General features: G+C 34.1%; 1 protein-coding gene across 1 annotated transcript in view; it reads right to left on the bottom strand.

Moving 5' to 3' along the window:
• LOC123662610 (protein crumbs) overlaps positions 1–15,117 on the bottom strand; it is an 87,286-nt gene that overhangs the window by 50,493 nt on the left and 21,676 nt on the right. Inside the window, exon 2 of the mRNA XM_045597430.1 lies at positions 3,026–3,190. Coding sequence (XP_045453386.1) covers positions 3,026–3,190 — 165 coding nt within the window. The remainder of the gene's footprint in view (positions 1–3,025; positions 3,191–15,117) is intronic.

Raw genomic sequence — 15,117 nt, forward strand, 5'->3', positions numbered from 1 at the left:
AGTAATAACAAAATTAAATTTGGAACATTTATAATTTTTGAATGTAGAAAGTTTTATGTCTAAATACAAAACAATTTGTCCAATATGAACATAAAATTTGTTACTTTTACAAGTCGTATTTCTGGACAAAAAATACGAACAGAGGTATTGGATACACGCACAGACCACAGTCTTCTGGTCGTTTGTCCGAAGTATCTTATCGCATTTCCTTCAAATTTATAACATACCTATACTGTTACATAATACGTACCCTATTGACGATATGTAACATTTAAAAAACTGTAAATTTGTAATATATCACTATTTAATTATGAATTTTCTACGAATACTCTGTATAGATCGCATGTAAAGACTTTAGCTATAAGTACTGGGACACTATATTTTATACAATCGAGTACGATATCTTTGTCAATAAAAGTTACATGAGTTTTTAATCATTCACCATCTCGATTAATACGTTTTTTATAACATATTTTAAAACTATATTTCGGTGACGATGCAGACGCCACAATCACTGGCGACTCCAAAGCCCCGTGCAACTGTATTAAAAAAATGTATCAAACATATTTCTTATAACAATATTTATTTATTTTCAACGCTGAAATATTTTTTATAAATTTGACAACGCATTTGACGCAGCGGTCACAGCACTGGATGTTGCGCTTGCTGTCGCGGGTTCGATCCCTGCTCAAGACAAACATTTGTAATTGGCCATATAGATTTTGTCGTAATTCGTTGTCTGGGCATTTGTGCTTGTGTATTGTTTGCTTCTGACCTCCGACACAGGAGATAATCTTACGGGGAACCGTTGAGTGTGGAGCATTTATTTATTTATTTATTAAAGATAATAATAAATAACGAGAACAAGAAACAAAAACACCGTCATGTGTGGATTTTCCAAACGAGCTCGTAATTGTTTCACGTCAGAAGGAGAAAACCAAATGCATACAAAGTCAAGCGTCAGTTGATTTTTAACGAATACGCGTATACGTGGTACATTAAATTAACAAATTTTGAAATTACAATATATTCAATTATAAGTTATTGTCTAAAATCTAATCTTAAATAAGAAAAAAAAAAAACATTTATCTCTTTCACTTTGGTTAAAAACCTAATGTAACATTGGAATTTAGTTCTCGGAGACTTGTTATTCCTCGTAACATGAAACGTATGCGCTCGAGTATCGTCTCTATAAGGAGATGTGCTCTGAATGGCATGTCAAGGCGAACGAAGCTAGCCAGAATGTCATCCATGCACATTGCACATAGCAACTTGACGTAGGTAGGTACTATTGACAAGCCATGCTTGCGACTTCGAACGTACTTATTATATAATTTCATTGTTGCTATGATATTTCTAATATTTTTATACTGGGAAACAATAAAAAAGTGATTTAAAAAATTAAACTCAAACAAAGTTGTTGTTACCAGTCAGCTTGTGAAATATGTCTTTAGTTTTTGATCGTAAATATATAAAAATGCTACCGTAAAATTTATAAGACGCAAAAGTAGACGTGACACCATACTACAAAAAAAAAAAAAAAAAAATTATCCATACTATATACGGACCGACTGATAGAAACGTAATTAACTTCGTCGTTAAATATATATTAGACAACTCTACAGAATGTACTAAGCCTTTTTAAATAGTAATTTACATCGATACTAATATTATAAAGCTAAACAGTTTGTTTGTTTGTTTACGCGCTAATTTTAAAAATTACTGCTTCGAAATTTAAAAATTATTTTTGTGTTGGATAGCCCACTTACCGAGGCTATTTTTTAACGCGCGTAAAACCGCGGGATAGTGCTAGTTTTTATATATACGAGTACATTATAATGAAACGACTTTTTCGGGGTTTTACGGGATTCGGATACTTTACTGCGACCATGGTCACGGAATATACGAGTACACGTATTAGGCATTTTAAAGCACTCTTAGAGCCAATTAAAATATTATGTCATCGTGAGTTGTCTATTCGGAATGTTAATGGCAATAAGTAAAAATCTTAATAGAGACTCATTAAGTGTCGATATTAAGTGAACTTCTCTCTACAGACGACCTAAACTACACTTACTTTGTAAACTGACTGACACACGCTTGACTTGGGGAGCAAGCTGGTGAATGTGTAACGAGAGCGCTACGAAAAGTGTGATCAGGCGAGGCGAACGGAAGTTGAGAGGAAAACGTAATTTAGATGGACATAAGTAAATTTTACTTCAGTCGTGTGGTCTAAAGCACAGAGAAGTTGACTCGAAGTAGATTATTGCCTAATAAATTTATTCAGTTGTCATTTCCACTTAAAAAAGTTTTTGTTTAGAGACGAGTTAATTGCCCATAAATAATATCATAGGACAGAACATTTAAAACAAACTATGTTGTTCTTTTTAACGAAAAGCGAATCACGTATTTTTATCGAGACATAAGATATACCTAGTTGTTATTTCAGAACCTTGACAACAGAAACAATATATAAAACGTACGTATTTAGAGTACTAATTGCGTCACAGAATTTTCGTGACTGCTGTAAACCACATTGCCTACAGCCGATTGTGACGTACGCGCTACTTACGTATACGTCAGAAACCATCATGATGTGCATGTTATTAACATATCTGACTACGCTATGATTAAGTTTCACAAATGCAACATTTGCCTATTTAGGGGCCGTTTTACCGATTGGATAAGGTTTATATTTTACATCAGGCTATCCTGGTCCTGATAGAGCTTGCCGGATCAGGCATGCCTTATTCTATCCTGATCCGGTTCAGATACACGATCTGGTTGAGCCTGACTTTTTTTCTACTCGGGTTTATCCTGCACATAAGTTACGGATAGACTACAACAGCAGCAGGTAGTGTAAGACTATTATTCACAATTACGATTAGAAATATGCCAGAGATGTGGCATTCGACGGAGAGAGAGAACGGTATATCGTAACCTTTTATCCGTTAAATACCGTGATCTATCAAATAGCGTCAACGGCAATCAATAAAACTGGGCCTTAATGTATAAGAGTACCCACCGACACACGTCCGGAAGCTGAGACCGACGAGCTGCTTGAGCGAGAAGGGATTTGCGAGGCGTATGTAGGAGGAGCCGTTGAAGTAGGCCTCCGGTCTGTCGGACGGCCCGAGAGGAGCCGCCGCCAGGGCCCCGGAGGCCACCACTAGGAGGAGAGCGGCGCAGCCTGCAACAACACAAGAACAACTTTAGTTGAAATATATTATTAAAAGGATAATTCAAACACAATAATATTTCAAAATTCAACCTTAACTGCTCAATTTATTTCTCATAGACAGATGAGAGAAGTCGGTGGCATCCTTTTATCCAAGGTGGCCATTATTCTGTATAAACTGGTAAGGCTGGGTCTTTAACTCAACTCTAACATAACTCTAAAATTAGCGACGATTTAAGACGAGTTCTATAGTTTAGGGAAACGCTATTTAACTACGCCCTTTACTAAAGATTAAAAAAAAAAAAAAAATCTAATTGTTTGCATGCTGCTAATGTTTTCTTTCTTTGTTGATAAAATTTTACAACAACACTACTAAATATTAACCAAAAATTATAGTTAAAACGAGATAAGTTACGAACATCGACTTACAAACTGCGACGTTCTTTTGGAGCTTTATCTAAAAAGCTTAAATATAATTTTTATTTATATAACTAAATAGATGTGCCCGCGACTTCGTCCGCGTGGGATTTGCAAATAAATATTGTTCAGTTCGCAGAGTTATAAAATAAATAAATTTCTAAAATAAAAGTAGTCTTAGTTACTCCTTATTACATCAGCTACCTGCCAGTTAACGTCCCGTCAAAATCCGCCCAGCTGTTTCAGAGATTAGCCGGAACAAACAGACAGATAGACAGACAGACAAAAATTATAAAAAATGTTATTTTGGTATATACCATGTATAGTACCATGTAAACATCCATATGCATTTAGTAAAAAGTATTACAAACAGACACTCCAATTTTATTTATTTGTATAGATAAGTGATTAATGAATGGAATAAAGGTTAACCTACGAATTAGTTTAACTTAAACGTGTCGTAAAGAATTGATTCGTTTTTACTTCATTTTTAATATTAAACATTTTCACTTGAAATATTTTTCATACAGTTATGATTTTTGTGTATGAAAGGTAAGACATACCTTCTTGTTATAGCATAACTGGCAACAACAAGACAACACTGCTTGATTGATATAATTTTCAAGTAAGATCTTAGATAGTTGGATATTATTACAAAAAAAAAGTATTAAAAAGAATTTGTGTTTTGTCACCTCTGTCCCATAACAATCAACGTACTTTATCACTTTTTAACCGACTTCCAAAAAAGGAGGAGGTTCTCAATTCGACTGTTTTTTTTTTAATGTATGTTACATCAGAACTTTTGACCAGGTGGACCGATTTCGACAATTGTTTTTTTAATCGAAAGGTGGTGTGTGCCAATTGGTCCCATTTAAATTTATTTGAGATCTAACATCTACTTTTCGAGCTATATCTAATAATGCGTTTCCACTTGACGCTTTTTTCGTCGACCTACGTTGTATTATACCGCATAACTTTCTACTGGATGTACCGATTTTGATAATTCTTTTTTTGTTGGAAAGGAGATATCCCTAGTTTGGTACCATGATAAGGAAACCAGGATCTGATAATGGGATCCCAGAGAAATCGAGGGAAACTCTCAAAAATCCGCAATAATTTTTTGCTGGGTGTACCGATTTTGATAATTTTTAATTTTATCGAAAGCGGATGGTTGTCATGTGGTCACATATAAATTTTATCGAGATCTGATAACTACTTTTTGAGTAATCTTTGATAACGCGTAGTTACTTGACTATTTTTTCGTCGATCTACGTTGTATTACTCGTCGATGTAATTGAAGTCGGTTTTTTTTTCGTTTGCAAGCAAACACAATTATGTGACCTTTGTTCCATAACAATCAACCTACTTTATTACTTTTTTTAATTTACTTAATATTTTCATTAAATTCCTCTATAAAATACAATTCGTACATCTCGTCCCTGATTTCAAAAACGGTATACATGTAAGTAAAATCATTTATTGACGAAACAATCGTAATAAAACACAAACAACCCGCTATAATGCCTTAGCCTACATTAGGAGAGTTCTTTGACCGACCGCTGTAAGAACCTACCGAGCTATACAAATAGGTCTCACTTCACGTTATAAAACATTTCCATTGAATTCGTACGCGGGGAAAACAATAAAACTCTATAATACTAAGTATATCGATAATAATTTAGAAGAAATTGAAAATGAGTTACAAGACCTCTTTGTTTATAGCTTATATTTTATTTATAAGACATACCTTTGGCATTAAAAAAAACTACTGCTTTAGAACACACGACTGAAGTACAACTTCTTTCGCAATAGGCCTGCAGTGTGTCTTAGATATACGAAACGCAACTGGCTAAGAAAAAGAGAGAAAGAAAATGTGTGCTCGCACCTCTCTCTCTTGCTCCGTTCGCCTCGCCAGATCACACTTTTCGTAACGCTCTCGTCACGCATTCACCGGCTTACTCCCCAAGTCAAAACACCTCTCTCTCTCTTGCTCCGTTCGCCTCGTCGGATCACACTTTTTTGTAACGCTCTCGTCACGCATTCATCAGGTTACTCCCCGAGTCAAAACGAGAGAAGAGAAAAGAAGTTTTACTTCAAAAAGATAAACATAATTAAGTCATATGCATCTATATGACTATTCAATCTAATGTTACAAAATCAATATTTTGTTTTCTTAACATAAAATATATTATTTCTAGTTCTGATTTGATTCCGTGCAAATTCAACATAAACGATGTACAGTGAATTAGTGACGCAGCAAGCGACCGGTACCGGCTAATCGAGTTAAAATCGATTGGCCACGGGATCGATTCCGACCAACTGGCGGTCTCATAATGAATCTTTCCATGTGGAAAGTGCGAGATGGGAAAGCCGGCGAAACTCAATAGACGGCACACGATATGGGAACCATGCAATTTCGTGATGCGGCGATAGCATTGTCGCGATATGAAACTACGGTTTTCTAGCGTCACTCTCACAAAATGGCATAAATCGTAACAATTACAATAACTAATTAAATCGAAAATTTTCGAAATCAAAGTGTATTTTTATATAAAATATTTTTTACAGATAACATATACATGATACATACTAAATGATACATTTAAAATTTATTTCACAATACAACTTCATTTACGGTTCATGCAAAAAAGTTTTATAGTTTAATTCATTTAACATAAATTTACCTTAAAAATTATCGAAGCAATAAATGAGCAATTGATAAATTAAAAACAAATTAGTTTATTTGAATTTAATGAATAAACAATAATTGAAATATTATTTATAATATAAATAATAAAATAATAATAATATTTATAATATAAGGGTTTATATAAGAACTAGCTGACACCGCAAACGTTGTTTTGCCATATCTGTTATTATCCCCCTAACCCCCCCCCCCACGCTTACAACTTAGGGATATAAAAAATAGATGTTGGCCAATTCTCAGACCTACCCGATATGCACAAAAAATTTCATAAAAATCTGTTCAACCGTTTCGGAGGAGTATTTTAACTAACATTAAATCTTAATATATATAAATCTCGTGTCACAATGTTTGTCCTCAATGGACTCCTAAACTACTTAACCGATTTTAGTCAAATTTGCACACCGTGTGCAGTTTGATCCAACTTAAAAGATAGGCTATATTTTATTTTGATATATTATGTTATTATTATATTTCAGAAAAAAATAAGGTGATACGAAGTTCGCCAGGTCAGCTAGTAATAAATAAATAAATATCTTATAAAATACACACACGGTCGTCTGTTCCTATGATAAGCAACTTAATGCTTGTGTTACAGGTAACAGCTGACTGTTAGAACTATTTTTTTTAATATACATACAAATAATATATATATATATATATATATATATATATATATATATATATATATATATATATATATATATATATATATATATACACATATTACACCCAGACTCAGGCCGGAATCGAACCCGTGGAACAGAAAGCAGGGCCACTACAAACTGCGCCAACGGGCTAGTCAACATTGACACGAGAATTTTATATACCTATGTGTTACTGGTTATTAATATAGTATATATAATATTATCGGTCTTAATATTATAACAGTTACACTTAGGGAGGTGGGCGTGCTGCTTGTACTTGTACGTATGCTATAGGGGAAGGAACAATAAATAAGATTAACTTAATATAAGTAACACGAGGATTTATTCTGCGTCTATTTAAACGTCGGATTAGGTTTTATTATTAGATCCAGACGTATTTATTACTTAAATGGACGAGCGCGGTTTCGCACGCATTTTTATTGCATAACTAAAAATTCACAGTACTAACAATTGCAGGGTTCGATCCCCGCTCATTACAAATATTTTGGTATATCTCTAGACCCCTACCACGTGGATTCTTATACAAATGGAGTATGTTGTATGGGATTTTGAAGGATAGCCGTTTATTTACTTATTTATATATTAGATACATACTCTGAAAAATAATACATGAGCTATTTTTTCTTGAACTATTTTATTTTATTCTTAAATTAAATTGGAGGTTTTGTCACAGTGACCACGTCACCTCCATCGTTCTTAACTAAATCAACAACCTCTCTTTAAATATGTTAGGACTAATTTATACACACTTCTAGCCTCTTCAGAAGTTAGTGAAGCTAAGATACTGTTGAATAACTCCACATCATTAAAATTATATTCTGGGTACTGCATAAAAAACAAATTTCTTTCAGTTTCAATTCGCACATATTCCATTAAAACATGTTACGCCTATCCTCTACTCGGCCACATTCTGTGCACAATGGCGAATCAAATTTCTTCATTGGGAAGCCAATTATATTAAATGGAATGTGTCCGGATCGTAGCCTGTGCTGTTATGACCTCTTGTCTACTCAAACTTAAACTAATTTACGACAACAGAATTATACACAACAGAGTAAATTAACAAAAGTCGAACCATACTCATATATACTCGTATGGTACGATCAGATACAATAATATTAGCTACGAAATCAATAACCATTACAGAAAGGTATCCACGACACAGCGTTCGCTCAGAATACAGAAAAAACCAGAAGGAGTATTCTATAAAATTTGTACGCAGCGCACTGTGTCCAAAACAATGGCCAAGCACCGCCCCGCCCGCTCTTTACCTCCCCGCGTAGGGTTATCAGCGCAACACAACAATACCTCTTTATGGGGTAAAATTCAACTTTTTTATAAAATTTGCAAAGCAATTGTTTATTTATTTATTGACTTATTTAATTAATTAGTACAGATTTAACCAATTACACTAATTAACATTTTCATACAAATTAAATAAAAAGCAAACAAAAATAAATAAATAAATAATGCTAATGAAATTATAAACTAAAATTCCAAGTCGTAATTGAACAGAAATACAAAAAAAAAAAACATAAAAACTCCTTTACTAACTTACTCCTTTTTTTCTGTATTCTGAGAGCGTTCGTTACGCAGTTCGCTCCGACCACGAAACAAACACAGACCAAAACCAACCTTATTTATATAACAATAGACCATATAACAGATGAGTAACGATGTAAATATTCGCGTGGTTACGATTTGCAATCAAAACCGTGATCGATGATATCAGAAGTAAACAAGTATTTGTACAAGCTAATAGAAAGTCTAAATTAGTAGGTACATAAACAAAATTGTACTTAACAACCACTCGTTACAAAACCCTTTTCAATATTTTTATATTGCACTTTGTGATGACCGCTCTGGTTTAATGGTGCGTGTGCCGTGTCGGCAGCGCCTAAGCACCGGCGGTCGCGGGTTCAATTTTCGCTCGGAATGAATACTTGTATTTATACAAATATTCATTTCCGGTCTGGTTGTTAGTCCTTGTTGGTCTCCCCACCGTGCCTCGGAAAGCATGTTAAGCTATCGGTCCCGTTCGTTATCACGTACACCTCTGATAGAGATCGTTACTCATAGTAGGCAATATATCCGCCAACCCGCAGTAGAGCAGCGTGGTAGATTAAGCTTTGATCCTTCTCCTACATGGAGAACGAGACCCCAGCAGTTGATATTATAGGCTGAAGCGTAGTGTTGTGAATTATAAAGTTTATAAGTTAAAAATTATCTTCGTTTAGGATAGTCCTTTTCCTGAGAAGGACTATCCTGCAATGGAGAATACAATACATTACGCTACGTATAAATTTGTTATGGTCGAAAAAAGGAAATCTGATTGATTGATTCTACCTCCTGCTACTAACGTTTATTCATCATTACATACCTAGTATAAAACGGAGTCGCTTCCCACTGTATGTATGCATAACATCATGTCAAAAAAATACTCCGAATTAATTTATATCGTTATCTAGACCATGTGGAGGTAGTAACATTTGGATCAATTTTATTTTAGTGGCCGCGTTTTACCCGCGATTATGTCTGCGTTCGATTATATATAAATATTATATGAGCAAATATCAAGAAGATCGGTTTGCCTACAAACAGCTTTGTAATCACACGTATATAGTGCGCATAAAGTTCGTTATTTATTGTATTCTATAAAGATTTTATTACATTGTTTAAAGTGTTATATTTAAATAAATAAATAAATAAATATTTACACAATACACACACGGTCGTCTGTTCCTAAAGTAAGCAACTTAATGCTTGTGTTATAGGTAACAGTCGACTGGTATATAGCTACATATTTTTTTTTTTCAATAAACATACTTATAAATAATACATATATAAATATATAAATAAATATTTATATTACACCCAGACTCGGGGTGGGAATCGAACCCACAACCCTCGGAGCAGAAAGCAGGGTCACTACAAACTGCGCCAACGGGCTAGTCAAAATTTAATAATAACATATTTTAAAAATAAGAACTAAGTACATAATAAATTATACTAATTATACTTAATATATATAAATTCGTATTACTTTTTCCCGTAAATCCAGCAAAATGGCAGACATTTATAACTTTATTTATATGTATTATAGAGAATACAAGAATATTAAATCGTTGACAGTCCGCATTACCACCGGTCCATGCGTAGTTTAGGACAGGCACGTAGATGAACGCGAGTCACGTACCGCCATCTTTCCCACTTCCTTTTCCTCGACTCCGCGACGATATCATAACTGCATTATTCTATTTCCAATTGAATTCTTTTCGACGTAGAGTTTTATTTGATCACGAGATCAGGACAACGGTCAAAATCAGAGGTGAAAAAATTTAATGAAAAATTGTAAAAGAATGCCCAGTCTAGGTATACTTGTTATAAAGATATAAAGTTTACTAGTACATATTATATGTTGAAAAGAAAATGGCTTCAACTTAGGTTTTCTTAAGTGCATCGGACTATAGTATATGGCATTGGACTGGTGGTACTATTACAGGGACAGTTCACAAGGAATTTTCTTGTGTTGTTAAAAGAAAAAAAATATGCAATATCCAACAAAAAAAAAGTAAAAAACGTGCCTTAACAAAAATATCAACAAAGCGAAAATGTAAATCTTTTTTCTAAAAATTTTACACCTGGAATGGAGGGAGATATGAGATGGTTTTCATCACATTTTAATCAAATTTATATCGTTACTACTATTCATGATTCATACAACTTATTTGTTAAAGACTCTCTTCACACAATAAACTAAATATTATTGTCAATTGTAACGGAAGCTGGTCGACGACCAGGTGGAGTCGCTTGCCCAGGCCTATATAAAGCTGTGGGCGATCGTCAGCCGATAACGAGGAAAATGACAAAACTGTCGTACTGTCGAAAAAGAAACCCTCATTCAGACAATTAATTTTCCTAATGATTGGCTCACACTTGCTTTATATAGCGAATCAAAAAACAATTAAAACTAGAAGATTTTTTAAAGTAATAAAAATAATATTTAAATTTATCTAAATGAAAAATATTGACATGAGCGTACATAATTGCATAGTCTGTATGTATAACTGAAGTGCCAACTTAAAAAATGTATTCATTTAAATTTTAGTTCCCACGACCAGGGATAATATACATATGTTACCCACTTAAAAACGATAAAAATGGAATTCGCTAAGAACCCACATATTGCTTCAACCACTTGAGCCAACATTTCGTTGTTTTTGCCGTTTAGGCTAACACTACTACCTCATACTTTTTACTGTCGCTACAAACCCAACATGCAACACAAGTAGATACATAATAACATAAAATAAACCACGTATACGAGATTAGCTCACTTCGCGAGGATGCGAGGCGGACAGTGAAGAACGGCCTTCAGTGCGTGGAGATAAGAGCGAGAGGAGACGCCATTGTTGTTCTAACAACAATGGATGATTACCGGCCTCGCACCGCAAGTGGGCCTTATTGGACTGTTGCGGTGTTCGAGCACCTCGAGCAACGGTTTAGATAATTATCTGCGGAAGGCAGCGGCTTCGGGACCGTTGTTGTAACATACTGCGATTAGATATATATCTATAAACGTATATTACTATTAGAGTTAAAGGCGGGTCAATTTGAAACATTGGATTATCAATCATACTACAAATAAATTAACACTTCTCATTCAAGAGCTCCTAGTAGAATTAAACCGTTTCCAGAGAGTTTAGAAAGAAACGGAATACAAAAGCCGACAACAGACGCTGTACGCAGTACGGTGCTTTTCATTAGCGGGGATCGAACCTGCTAATCGATAGCCAGTTATATTTTTTCGTGAGCATCTATCATATGTGACTTAACAACACCGATGACTAACAAAACCAAATAATTTAGGAATGTTAAGACGAACGTATTGATAAACAATGAATAGTTCTCATATAATTTGCATTGTATTCTTTGCATTATTATTTCAACGATTATTATTTTTATAAAAAGGCTTTTTGTCCCTCGACAAAAGTGGGAATCCAATTAGAAATAATATTATCAACATGCTAATATCAAGAAAGCATGAGTCAGGTAAAACAAAGGCACAAAGAGTTCGCGTGACCGCACAGGTGTGACAGTAGCTTCATATCCTTTCGCTTCACATCGCTTGACAAGTTATTCCTCCTTATCAAGTTAAAACTTCTAAATAGACGCATTATTATATTCTTGTTTCATAGCAACTTGCAACATTGAATTGAATTTATACTTTAGACAAATATTTGTTAATATATCTGGTAAAAAGGCAATGCAGTCGAAATAAAAATTACTCTATTCAATTGGGATTCATGACCACCTTTTAATCGTCGATTTCAATATAAAATTATATTTGTCTTAATTAATTAATTATAATTATAAATATAGCGACAATCGATTGAGAATATAGTTTCTGCAGAGAAGAATCGGCCAGAAACTTCGCAATTAAACTTTAAAGTATTAACTAAAGTTTAATTAAGTTTACACTTTTAAAGTCTGTGTTACTTTTTACTTGAAATTAGCGTAAGATCTTTAAAAATGGGTCTACAACTTGTTTGATTTTTAGTAAGATTACCAAAAAAAAAATTCTCTAAAGGTAAATTAATTTTTTTATTTTGACACTAACGTCTACAACATTAAGCGCGTGTATGATATTCTTATTTATTGACATTGTTTTATTTTTATTAGCTAGAATATTATTGACAACTGGCTAGCATACAAATTACCGACTTAAACCAATTTGTTTCACGTCAGTCATAAACACACGTGTATTTAGTTCTCTTTTTAGCACATAAGGATTATATATTTAAAACTAGCTGTGCCCGCGACTTCGTCCGCGTAGAATTTAACAAAATAGATATTGTTCAATTCGCAGTTATAAAATAAAAAAAAGTCTAAAATAAAAGTAGACTAAGTTACTCCCTATGACATCAGCTATGTGCCAGTAAAAGTACCGTCAAAATCCGTCCAATCGTTTCAGAGATTAGCTCGACGAACAGACACAGAAAGACAAAAATTCTAAAAAATGGTATTTTGATATATGTACATATGTATTTAGTAAAAAGAGGTTATTTTAATATTACAAAAATACACTTCAATTTTATTTATTTGTATAGATTACTAATAATATCTTGATGCGTAACTTTTCTATGAAAACATTATTTTAGCAAGCTTTAAGCTCCGATCTACATTTTAGCGTTGAAAACAACCTTATTATATACGATATGTACCGCTATCTTAAAGTCGAAGCCCACATTAAAATGTTTTGAGGAGGCTTGTTTGTGTACGAGGCGGTTGCGCGCGCGCATAGCGGCTCGGTGACGTCACACGGACATGACTCATGCCTCGCCTTCCCAAAACCCGCACTACAGGCTACGAGAGCGGTTGACTCAGGGACTCACCGCTCATTCATATTTCATACCATTTCTTTACGTTTCCGAGAATCTACATCTCATGACGTCACATGTACTATTCAAAGCGTTTATCTTGTCCCAAAAAAAAACAATAGAAGTTATTTAAAGACATTTCTTACGATTTCTTTCTTCTTATAACACGTGCTTTGTAATAAAAGTTAAAATTAATGAATAAACAACGCTAGTGTATTTTTGTCGTAGTTAGCGGTAAAATTGACAAAAAGACGAACGACAATTCGTGAGAACGGCCTCCACCGTTGTATAGAAAATAAATTGACACTCGGACAAGCGACACGGACAACGAATTGTAGAATAGCTTTGAGTTTAAGATTTATTACATGATGTGATATGAAAACTCTTTAGGCAAATTATAAATATACCAGAAAGTCGGAAAGTTAGAAGGTCTATTTCGCACATTTTCTAAATAAAATTAATTATAAAATACGTAAAAAACGTTTTTGCAAGTTAGAAATCCCATAAATTATAATCTATCTTAAGTCTTTGAACTAAACCTCAGGATATTGACCTTATGATTGACAATGATTCTGAGAAATAACTGGATTTATGTACATTATACTGCTGTATGGTTACGGCAGTAAAGAATATAGCAATCCCCTCTCTTCTCATAGGTGTCGTAAGAGGCGACTAAGGGATTACACAGTTTCACTACCTTGGAGCTTGGCAACTTGGAACTATGACAAAACACATTGTCACTTCCGAGTTCAGTCTTCAAATAAACAATAAAATATTTACTCGAGACTACTTCACAAAATTTAGTGAAGAGCCTCAAGGATCTGGAAACACGCGAGCACTCCGGCCATGACTATAGTCGAACACGAGGGTGGAGTAAAGGTCGAGTGATAAAACTTAGTCACATCACCACGGAGCGGAGTCACGTTGTGATGAAAGACGACATTATACAAACATATGATGATGATGTCGCTCTTAAGTTTGATGAACATTTTTAAAAGTATGCATGTTGGGGGACTTGCTTAATTAGTCTCTATTGTGTCACAATTTTATATAAGAGTTACAATGAGGACGACAGGCTGGTGCTGTGACGCATACGGTTCCTATAAATCGTAAAGCTTGCAATTTAATAAACAGTGATTCCGACTTTAAAAAATATTCTAAAAATTAAATCTATAGACATCGAAATTCGCGCATTCAAAACAGCAAACAAAGAACCAATTTATAAAATTCGCATACATTCTTATTGGGCCGCTCAAGTTGATGTAAATTCTGTCATGCATTGTAATCATAAAAACAAACAATGCGCAATAAGCAATACAAATAGATCATTTGAATCGCTGCATCATCTGACTCGAGCCTAAATAGGAGAATCATTACATAGTACAAAGTCGCTCTGTATGTATGCTTAGATCTTTAAAACTACGGATTTTGATGCGATTTTCTATAGTAAATAGAGTGATTCTAGCGGAAGGTTTATATGTATAATAATATGGTAGAGGAACACTGATAGTTTTTGCAACCGGGCGAACCCGGTTTTATCCGGCGAGTCGCTAGTAAATAATAAAGGTATGTCACTCTAATAAAGACTCGCAGCTTATGAGCTTACATTATAAATATTTTCATTACAATATTCATTTTATTTATGACATACAAAACTTTAAAAAATCCTCTGTGCTCTTATAGTAGGTAAAGAGTTGAGACCCACCTGTACCGGTAGTTAATACTCCAGATTGAGCGCAACAAGAGCCGTGTCAAGCAACACTGCCTTTT

The sequence above is a fragment of the Melitaea cinxia genome, chromosome 2 (genome assembly GCF_905220565.1).
Source record: "Melitaea cinxia chromosome 2, ilMelCinx1.1, whole genome shotgun sequence".
NCBI lineage: Eukaryota > Metazoa > Arthropoda > Insecta > Lepidoptera > Nymphalidae > Melitaea > Melitaea cinxia.